The sequence below is a fragment of the Quercus robur genome, chromosome 6, assembly GCF_932294415.1.
Source record: "Quercus robur chromosome 6, dhQueRobu3.1, whole genome shotgun sequence".
Taxonomy (NCBI): Eukaryota; Viridiplantae; Streptophyta; class Magnoliopsida; order Fagales; family Fagaceae; genus Quercus; species Quercus robur.
Window position 1 is genome coordinate 340,766 of NC_065539.1, and position 11,569 is coordinate 352,334.

The 11,569-nt window shown below is 32.0% G+C and overlaps 1 protein-coding gene across 1 annotated transcript; it reads left to right on the forward strand.

The window, feature by feature from the left end:
- The first annotated feature begins 7,407 nt into the window (after positions 1–7,407).
- On the forward strand, positions 7,408–9,912 carry LOC126689564 (putative disease resistance protein RGA3). The gene has a single exon (XM_050384804.1). It carries the CDS (start codon positions 7,408–7,410, stop codon positions 9,910–9,912), a length of 2,505 nt encoding a protein of 834 aa, XP_050240761.1.
- Positions 9,913–11,569: the final 1,657 nt, after the last annotated feature.

Here is an 11,569-nt window from a genome sequence, read left to right on the forward strand (position 1 = left end):
GTTAAAAAACTAAATTTTTAGCTCCACTGCTATGGATGCTATTAATGGTTACAAATTTCCATGAATTTGAACCATGGATAAGGCATAGATGGGTGAGATTATTCAAAGCACCAATAGTCTCTTTGTTTTGATAGAAATGATTAGATAACCCTATATTGTATCTCTACAATGAACATTAGACCAAAGACATCAATTGGTTTTTGATATAGACAAAACTAGTCGCAGACCCGCACGTTACACGTGATAATTTTTTAAATAAAATATTATTTTAGTCCCTAGACTTTATAAAGAGTTTTTTTTATTATTATTATATTTAATTGTTGATTTGATTGCACTATAAAGTTTTTAATGTCCTCTGTATAGCCATCTTTATTTTATTTCTTACTCCTCTTTACCACCATTTTATTTTCCAAATAACAGTTATTAATTGACATTAGATTTCATTTCTTTTTTTCTTCCTTCATTTATTCTTTATTATTTTGTATGTTCCCTTGCTAGTTGTAAATTTTATGGTTATTAATAAGAAATAGATATCATGGATGGCTTAAATAGTTATAGATGTAGTTATGTTAGTGGTATGTCAAAGTTTTTTTTTAATGGGGGATGTGGCTGAATTTAAATGTTAAATAAAATGATATGAGAAAAAAAATAAAAATAAAATACATAACAATAAACACTAACTTATCCAAATAATTCTATGTAATATAATAATAGTACATTCTTATATACTATTTTTAATTATTTATAATGCAATATGATAATATATAACAATCAAAGTTATAAAATAAAAATAAAAATAAAAAAATAAAAAAACTTAAAACACAAAACTAAATCCCATCAACCAAAATAGAGTTCTAAAGAATACAAAACTTTTTCAAGCTAAAATAGAGATGCAAGAAAAATAAAAATAAAAATCCACCAAAAAACTGAGGGAGAAAGAGTAGGAAATAACCACCTTTTTGTGAGAGAAAATTATGTAAAGAATGGAATAGTGAATGACAAATTTATACTAAGAGGATGATAATAAAAAGAAACAAAATAAAGGAAGATAAAAGGAAAAAATAAGAGTGATATCAAGGTAGAATGTTTGGGGAGATGAAAAGGTAAAGAGAATGAGAAAGGTTGGAGAAAGTGTAAATGTTAAAAAAAAAAAAATGAGTACATTTTGATGAGCACAATAAAAAATTACATTTTTTATTTTTTAAAACAAAAAGAGAGAGAAAATATAAATAATTTAATGATAAGGAGGATGTGGTTGAATTTCAATATTGAGTAAAATAGAAGAGAAGAAAAAAATAAGAAAAATTAAAAGATATAACAACAAACACTAAATTATCCAAATTATGGTATATAATGGAATACTATTTTATTTTTATCTACTATCTTTAATTTTTTATAATGTAATCGAATAAAATTTAACAATCAAATAGCAAAATAATAATAATAATAACTTAAAACACGAAACTAAATCGTATCAACCTAAATTAGAGTTCTTAAAAATACAAAAATTTATCAATCTAAAGCGGAGATGCAATAAAAAATAAAAATCCACCAAAACATTGAGAGAGGGAGAGAAAGAGAGAGATAAAAAACCTTTTTGTGAGAGAAAACTATATAAAGAATGGAAAAGAGTGACAAATTTATTATAAGAGAGAAGAGATAAGAAGAGACAAATAAAGGAAGATGAAGGGAAAGATGAATAGCAATATTAAAGTAGAGGATAGTGGGGAGATCAAAAGATAAGGGAAGAAGAAACGTTAAAGAAAGTGTAAATATTTAAAAAATAAGTGAATGTAAAAAAAATTATAGGAAAATTGGAAATAAAAAAGAAATATATATATATAGATGTTAAAACCGACAAAAATGAATATGTAAAGTCAATAATCTATTTTTTTTTAGAGATAATTACAACATGCTGCTAACCCCGCAACTTGAACCCTTTCCCTCCTAAACCCCCAAGTATTTTGTACATGGGGAGGTGCCAATTCAACTACAAGGCCTTTGGCATCTATTTATATATATATATATATATATATATATATATATATATATATATATATATTTGTAAAAAAATAAGAATATATAATAAATAATAATTATGTAGCGAATGACATGGTGATGAGGTGGCGCCACAAGAGCTCCACAGTAATAAATGTCACGCTTCAGTTTTTAGTAATATATAAAATATAGATAAAAAAAAAAAATCTCAAACTCTTAATATCTAAAATCTTAAACATAGCATTTATTGTTGCTATGCTATGCTTTTGTTGTCTTTCTAAACATAAAAGTTATGAATATACAAATTTATGGTCCGTTTGGAACAAGGAAGAGGGAGGAGGAGTAGAGTAAAATGGAGTAAATTTAACATAAAATTAACTTATTTTTAGCCAACTCTACTCTACTCCCCTCCACTCTCCCTCCTTCACCTCTCCATCCAAACAAACCAATAATCTTTAAGACAATTATTCATTTTTTTAACGTCCTTACTTTTAAATGAATTGCATGAACTTCATTATATATTTAAGCAAAATAAATAAATATATATGTATGTATAATTTCTATTCTAATAAATTATTCAAATGATTTATTCTTTTAAAAGAGATTATTATGATAATCAATATTCATATCAAACTTACACTGAATAAGTTTAATTTATTCTCTAAATTTTGTTGGAGAGAGAGAGAGAGAGACTACTTGTAATGGGGAACTAAGAAATGCAGCACCAAAACGTATGAACCTAAAATAGAGTTTTAAAAATCACAATGATTCATTGATATAAAGTAGAATTGCAATAAAGAATAAACAATCAAGAGAAAGAGCCACTTTTTCAAAACAAAATACGAGAGAGAATAATAAGAAATTTATAGAAAATAATATGAAAAGAAAAAAAGAAAAAAGAAAAAATATAGTAATAAACACCAAATTATCCAAGTCCTGTTATGTTATATAATAAAATAACATTATATTCTTATATACTATCTTTATAATGCAATATGATAACATCTATTAAATCAAAGAGAATAAAAAATAAACAACTTAAAAACACAAAACTTAATCACATTAACCCAAATAGAGTTCCAAATAATACAAAATTCATCAATCTAAAGTAGAGATGCAAGAAAATTTTTTTTGAAAAGTCCACAAAAAATGAAGAAAAATAATGAGAGAGAGAAAGAGAGAGATATAACATTTTGTGTGTAAAAAAATTATGAATAGAATGGAAAAGAGAATTGTAAATTTATAGTAAGAGGAGGGGAATAAAAAAATAATAAAGGAACATAAAGGGATAAAGGAAAAGTGATATTAAGGTAAAAAGTAGTGGAGAAATGAAAAAGTAAAATGGAGGGGAAAAGTTAGGACCCATTTAGATTAAGGGATGAATGAGAGGGAGTGGAGGGGAGTAGAGTATAATTAGCTGAAAATAAGCAAATTTTAGGTCAAATTTACTCTACTCTGCTCTACTCTCCCTCCCTCCCCCTCAATCTAAACGGGTCATTAGAAAAAGTATAACAATAAGTTGGGAAATTAATAAGAAAAAAAAAATTAAAAATAAGAGAGAAAATGTTGAAAATTGGTGGATGATGTGGTTCAACAAGAACTAGCATCAATAACTCTTTTAGTCATATATAGATTTGAACAATCTAGTAAATATATGCATCACATAAAGTTTATTAATTTTTCATAGACATGGTTTTTTTTTTTTTTAATCTCATCTGGCTCACTGTCAATTCAACTCTTTTAATGACTTTATTATGCTATTTTTCTTTATCATATAAATTCTAAAATCTGTCAAGGTAGATAGCGGCTACTTTATAGATGGGCAGTTATTATTATTATTTAATCAATAAGATGATATCATACCAACGGTTATTTTGCAGGAGGAAGTGCAAATTAAAGCAGTAGAACGAACTGATACAACGTACCACAAAGATTGCACCAAACCCGAATTAACTGCACCTTTCCTTTCACAATGACTATGCCAAACATTGGCAAGGCAATGTGCCAGTTGCTTTTAATCACTTGCATCAGATGTCATTGTTATAACGGAAAACACACACACACACACACACACACACACACACATATATATATATATACAACAGCAAAATGACATTATGTTGTTGGCCCTCAACATAATTCTAAGAGACCCTTGAACAAGAAAGATAGAAGATCCTCAACATTATGTTAGTATTAGCTAGTTGATTTATAGACTAGAAATATATTACTAATGTTTTGTGTCTACGAGAGAACTCTCTCAAGTCTCAAACATTATGAAATTTATAGGTGATTTTTTATACAAGTAAAATTATATTATTTGAAAATGAAAACAACTTCCACTTACCTTCTCTATGTTTCTAGTAGGAGCATTACAAGCATTAAAAAAGAAAATAATTTGACTAACATATCACATATATGATCAGTGTTTACCCAGAAGCTACTCAAACATAACAATACCACCACGGATGTGTAACTTGATAGTAGGAGTCATCGAATTGCTTCACTTGATAAGTGGTTTGAGCAATAGCCTCAGTAAAGCCCCGATGGTACATATGATATTACCCATTACTATCACGTGACGTGGAATCGAAGAGTTCACACTAAAGACCCCCTTTTTCATTCAACAGGAAAAAAAAAACAAAAAAACAAAACAAAAAAAAAAAAAAAAAAACAAAAACAAAAAACAAACGATCACAAAGCTCACAAATAGGCAAAAAAATCCTTTATGACCCAAACCCAACCCGACCCACCATAAAAAATTTTTTTATAACCCAACCCAACCCACCAAACCTAAAAAACCGACCCAACCTGGCGGGTCAGGTTGGGTTGGGTCGGGTTTGGCGGGTCGGTGGGTTTTGTGCACACCCCTACTTCCGAGTATTCAATATATTCTCATCCTTAAATTGGGTCCAAAATGCTTTTTTCCAAAACTCAACAACACCTCAACCAAAAAGAAAGGATAATATTATCAAATAACATCAAAGGGCTAAAGAGTCTAGAATTTCAGGTTATGCACTTCAAACTGCTCAAAAAAAAAGTTGCTGTACTCTTGCTGCTGACAATTGTAGTGGCCATGATTTTGGAGCTCCCACTCACTATTGTCTGCAACGGTTAAAAACACCCAATGTGTAGGTCACAAGCTCTGAAGTCGGCAGAGGAGATAAGGATTAATCCCAAGCATCAATCGTTAGATTGCCCTAGTACATAAAAATAAACCAAGTTTGTAAACAGTAAAAACATTGAAAAAACCAAAGCATATATGAACAAATCAATCTTCACGTTAATAAAAAGCAATTGGTCAGCACTCAGCATCAAGCATTTAATGATGAAGAAGATCAATCTCAAAGTACAACTCCAAGCCATTGACCTTTGAATAAAAAATTCAACAACTAAAGCATTGTTTTGTGACAACTTACCAGCCAGAAGTTGGGGAAAAAATTACCAAAAGCTTGGGAATGTACATCTACCTATGGAAAATTACCTAACCAATAGTTCCTCCACATGACTAGGTACCTCAAAAAAAGGGTATTCAAGACCGGAGGATAACAGTTGCAAAGCAACTGCCATGACTAGGTATCTCAACAAATTGAAACTAGACGTTTTTGTCTAAATGCCTTCACCTATTTGGCACATAAATTGCATTTCAAAATATTAATACTGACAATCCTACACAAACACAGTGATGTTCAGCTTATAAACTCTCTTTGATGGGCCTGAGACATTTACTCTTCCACAATTTATGTATTGTCTATAGGGTTCCTTGTAAGTTTTCTCTTATTTACTTCTTCTAAATCAAATAACATTTTTTTACTTATCTTGATATCATCTCAACCACCCCAGAACAAGCTTTTGTTGTTTGCTCATTTATCCCTACCATAAATTGTTGTCATTCACTCTTTCAACAATTCTTCATTTGTTTAAAAGTATTAACAAAAGAACATTACAACCACAAAAAACAAAAAGCTTCTCATCCTTTTTTAAAAGCCATCAAGTGAAGCTAAATAAATTTAAATTTAAAAAAAAAAAAAAAAAGTAAAAGAAAGATCATTTTCCTCTGAACTTACTAATCATCTGTTTCAAATCAAGCATGAGAATTTTGTGGTTAAATGATTAAATTTACCATTGATTGTGTAATTAGACACTTGCAATCATTGATTTAATTTGTTAGAACTCCTTTCTCCTATTGTTTCTTTGTCACTTCTTGGAAATCACGAAGAGGATTCCCGGACTTGGACTGAGCGGGAGGGGAGCTGCTGTCGGTATTGGAAACGTGTTGATCTCAAAAGAAAAGCCAGAAGCGTCTCAACAAAAGGCTTTGAACGTTTTTATCGTTAGTACTAGTAGAATCGGGTGCTTTGCTTTCCCGTCTTTCATGTCCCATTTAGGCGTGGCGAGATCACCCTAGGTCTGCTTTCTCGTGGATCCCAAAGTTGTGGGTTTGCTTTCTAAATAGGCGTGGTTCGGGTTGTTATTCTATACTATACCTATAATAGTACTTGTACTCAACATATAGGCGAGCTAATCATTAGATAGATGATGCCATTGACAAAGACAAGAACTGATGGAAGGAAGTCAGGTGAGCAATGCAGCAACTACAACACGGCCATCAACTCTTTCCAATACAGATAACGAAGTAAAAACTAGGAGGAAAGGCAGGGGTAGAGAAAAGGGCTACGCCCTCCCAATAAAAAGAAGAAAGAGAGTACAAAGCATCGAAGAACCCCTTATCGAACGACCGATTCTTGTACAAAAAGAAGTTGTCGAAAGGGGTTCTTACTCGAGGAGCTGTCCTACGTGGAGGATATGAATTGTTCTCTGATATAATACATTGAACTGCTAGCTAGGAATCCGATTCTAATCCCAATTCCAAGCCAATTGTAATCCATAGTACTAGTATGGATACAGATGTTCAATTTAAGAGAGAATATCGATCGTTTGCCAACATCCCTTATCAACTCAAAGAATGTACCTTGCACAGGCTAACAATGGAAAGAAAGGCATCATTCTTTGCATGGTATGTCACAGCTTCTATCTAGCCCCCTCTTTTTGCTTTCAAACAAATAATGAGATTCCACCAAATCTATTCTCAACTAGAGTATGTATCGAATAGTTAATTTACTTACACCTAAAGAAAAATGATCCCACCCCAACAAATTAAAAGATATATACTTTTGTCAATGCTTAAGTCATTCCTATTCCATGCTTTGCCTACGGCCTAAAAAGAATTGTGTGCCAAGTCATATCATGATCCATGGTGCAGTAAATCTACCTACGCACAATTTTGCTTCACTTATTTGCAGTTATATCTGCCCTCTCGGAATTGCTCTGTAATAAAAACAACTGCTAATACTTAAAAGGCATTGATTCACTTAACCATCAAATTCCTTTCCATCCCACCACCACAAGAACATGGCTGAAAATGCCTATTGCATTGCAGGGAAGATCGTGGAGCTGCTTGGATCCCTTATTTATGAGGAGCTCAACTTAGCATGGGGCGTACAAAGCGATCTGAAAAAGCTTGAGTGCACCGTGTTAGCCATTAAGGTTGTACTCTTGGATGCTGAGGAGAAGCAAGAAAGTGACCATAGGCTGAACCATTGGCTAGGACAGCTCAAAGATGTCCTTAATGATGCAGAGAATGTCCTAGATGAATTTCAATATCAAATTCTGCAGAAGGAAGTACTGAAGAGATGCAGGAGCACTCGCAAAAAGGTGGGTTATTTCTTTTCTGGTTATAATCCACTTGTATTCCATTTTGAAATGGCACGTAAAATTAAGGGTATTAGGGAGAGGGTAGATGATATTTCAGATCTTAAGGCTGAATTCAATCTTGTTGCACAACTTGAAGATAGGAAGACAACAATGTACCAGAGGGACATGACCCACTCCTTTATTCCTTCTCAGAATGTCATCGGTAGGGATGATGACAAAGAAAAGATAATAAATCTTTTGATGCAGCATGATGTTGATGGAAATGTCAGTGTAATTCCTATAGTTGGGAGTGGAGGTTTGGGGAAGACCACAATTGCCAAGTTGGTGTATAATGATGAACAGGTGGTTAGACATTTTCAATTGAAAATGTGGGTGTATGTGTCTGAGGATTTTGATGTTAAAAGATTGATAACAAAAATCCTCAAATCAACAGTTGGTATTGATGAGAATTTGAGCATAGATCAGTTGCAAATGCGTTTAAGAGAACGTATAAAAGATAAGAAATTTCTCCTTGTCTTAGATGATGTTTCGAATGAGGATCATATAAAATGGATTGAATTGAAAAATTTGTTACTTGGCGGTTGCAATGGAAGTAAAATCATAGTAACAACACGGAATAGCTCTGTTGCTACAGTTATGAACATTGCAGAATCTTACAATTTAGATGGACTATCCCAAAAGGATTGTTTGTCTTTGTTTGTGAAATTGGCATTTAAGGAAGGAGAAGAGGAACAATATCCAAACCTCTTAGAAATTGGAAAAGAAATTGTCAAAAAATGTAGAGGGGTTCCATTGGCAGTGAATACTTTAGCTTGCCTACTCTATTCAAAAGTTGATGAACATGAGTGGATGTCTATTAGAGATAATGAGATATGGCATTTAAATCAAAAGGAGAGTGGCATCTTACCTGCATTGATACTCAGTTACAATCAATTGCCATTACACTTGAAGCCATGTTTTGCATATTGTTCTATTTTCCCAAAGGATTTTGTATTCAATAATCTTCTCTTGATTCAATTTTGGATGGCACATGGAATTCTTCAATCACCTAAGGATGAAAATCTAGAGTTGGAAGATGTTGGAAACTTGTATGTGAAGGAGTTGTTGTCGAGATCTTTCTTTCAAGATGTTGAACAAGAAAATATCTTGTTTTTTACCTTTAAAATGCATGATCTGATCCATGATCTTGCACTCTCAATTGCCAAAAGAAAGTGTTCAGTAGTGACCAAGAAGTCCACCCTTGCTGCAGAAGTTTGTCACCTGTCATTTTTAGACAATGGGCAAGAAGTTACAACACAATTAGAGAAGTTGAGCAAAGTTCAGACTATTATTTTCCAAACAGACCAATCCATGTCCTTACTTGAAACATGCATCTCAAGATTTAAGTACTTGCGGGTGCTTGACCTGAAAAATTCATCTTTTGAGGTGTTGCCAAGTTCTATCGGAAGTTTGAAACATTTGAGATATCTCGACCTATCATTTAATCACATAATCAAGCAACTTCCAGATTCCATTTGCAAGCTACACAGTTTGCAAACTTTACTGCTTGAAAATTGCCACAATCTTGAATGGTTGCCAAAAGGTATAGGGGACATAATCAAGCTCAGGTTTTTTATGGTTACAACAAAGCATACTTGCTTATCAGAGAAGGCAGTAGATTGCTTGAGTTCTCTTCGATCTTTGTGGATATGGAGATGTGTGAATCTAAAATGTGTGTTTGAAGGGATGGAGGAGGGCCGCCTCACCTATCTTCGAACATTGGTCGTTGGAGATTGTCCAAGTTTGACCTCTTTGACACTAAGTATCAAACACCTAACTGCCCTAGAGACCTTGATAATTAGGGATTGTAAAGAGCTTAGTTTGATGGAGGTAGTGGGAGAAGAAGACAATCAAGATCTCAAGTTGAGCCTCCAAAATTTAATGTTTTTCCGTTTACCAAAGTTGGAGGTCTTGCCCCAATGGCTCCAAGGATCTGCAAACACTTTACAGCTGCTATGGATTGGAGGATGTGAAAATTTCACAGCTTTGCCGGAGTGGTTGCCATGTTTGAAATCACTACAGACACTTTGGATTGACAATTGCCCTAAGTTGTCATCTCTACCGGAGGGGATGGAGAAACTAACAGAATTGTTGATATATGGTTGTCCTAATTTGAGTAGAAAATGTAGAGAAGATCGCTCATGTACCACAGATTGTTCTTGATGAGGGTAGCGTAAATTTACCAACAGAAGATGATGAGGTAAGGGCAGATTTTTCTTGTTATTAGTATTTTTGTCCTATTATTATAGATAGTCTTTACAACTTTCTTTTCTTTTTCTTTTCTTTTTTTCTTTTTTGTGTTATGAACCCAACCCCTATTTCATTTATATATAAATTTTTTAAAAAAATTAATAAAAAATATATAAAAAAAAACCCAGCTGAAGCTCTCTTTGTCCAAATTAGATTCAAATTAAATTAAAACCAAAAAGATCTTTTTGGATGAAATTGAATTTCCAAAACTAAACCAGTCTTCTAAATATTTATTTTCCCCACACTGAGAGAGAGAGAGAGAAGAAGAAGAAGAAGAAGAAGAAGAAGAAGAAGAAACATTTAATCCTATTTAATTCATGGAGGAATTGAATCTTGTTTCTAGAACATTGTGTTTCGAAGTTTGGGCAGCAAGGTATTGACACATAAAATCTTAAATGAACATATTAAATTTTTATTTATTTATTTTTCTTTTGTATAATCATTTTTCATAGTATTATCCTTATGGCTAGTTTCCAATATACTATATAACTACAAATTTCATTTCAGGAGTTCAATACAAGTCACAACCAATAGAATCTAAATGTTGCTCAATTCAAAGTCACAAGTTCCTTCCATAATTCGTAAGCATTTCTTCATTACAATTTGGATTACAATATGTAAATAAATAAATACTTCTATTATTTAATTTGCTTTTAAGTGATGTAAATAAATAAATAAATATGTTATTTTTCATTTTGTATTTTATGTAAAAATAAACATTTATGTCATTGTCATTCAAAGTAAGATGTGTAAATAAATAAATGTGTTACGTGTATACTACCCTAACTACATTCTTGTGTATAAAGTTGAGAGATCCATGGATTAATATGTTCAAGTATTTGTTCTTACATTCATGTTTTATGATTCTTTTTGGTAGGCACTAAGGACTTTGTGGAATAACAAGCTTAGTTACTAAGAAATGTGGGGTATAACAAACATTGAATAGAGTGATATTTGTATCTAAAATTATAAGTTTTCAGTTCTATAGAAAGTATTAACAAAAGAACATCACTGTCACAAATAACCAAAAAGTTCTTCATCCTTCTTAAAAGCCATCAACTAAAGATAAAAACACCAGATTATTTTGTCTGAACCTACTGTTCATTTGTTTCAAATTAAGCATGCCACATCTAAAGTCATAGTTCATTGACTCTATCTGCCTAGCATATGCCCACATTTCTAGATTTACATTCTCCTTTCTTTTCCCTGGTCATTAAAAGCCCCTTTCATACAGTAAGCAGAACAGAATAACTTCATTATGTCCTACATGAATGTCTAGAACCAACAAGTAAAATATGTTATTGAAACTTAAGCTCTCTATAAATCATTCCAGAAAATATGTTATCAAAACTTAATCTTCATTCATGACAAGAAAACTAACTGTCACCAAAAAAAAAATCCTGATCTGATTATTTTCCATCCAGTCAGAAGAACAAAATCGGTGTCATACCCGTGTAATAACTCAACGATAAGACTTATCACGAAATTCATTCAGTTCTACGTCATCCTTGGAATAATTTTTCTTATGCCCATAGTTAAGTTTGTCTCCTTTCAGACTTGTCATGTGACA

Bases quoted from the DNA above. Each gene is read 5' to 3' on its own strand.
- LOC126689564 (XM_050384804.1), top strand. From the start codon at position 7,408: ATGGCTGAAAATGCCTATTGCATTGCAGGGAAGATCGTGGAGCTGCTT.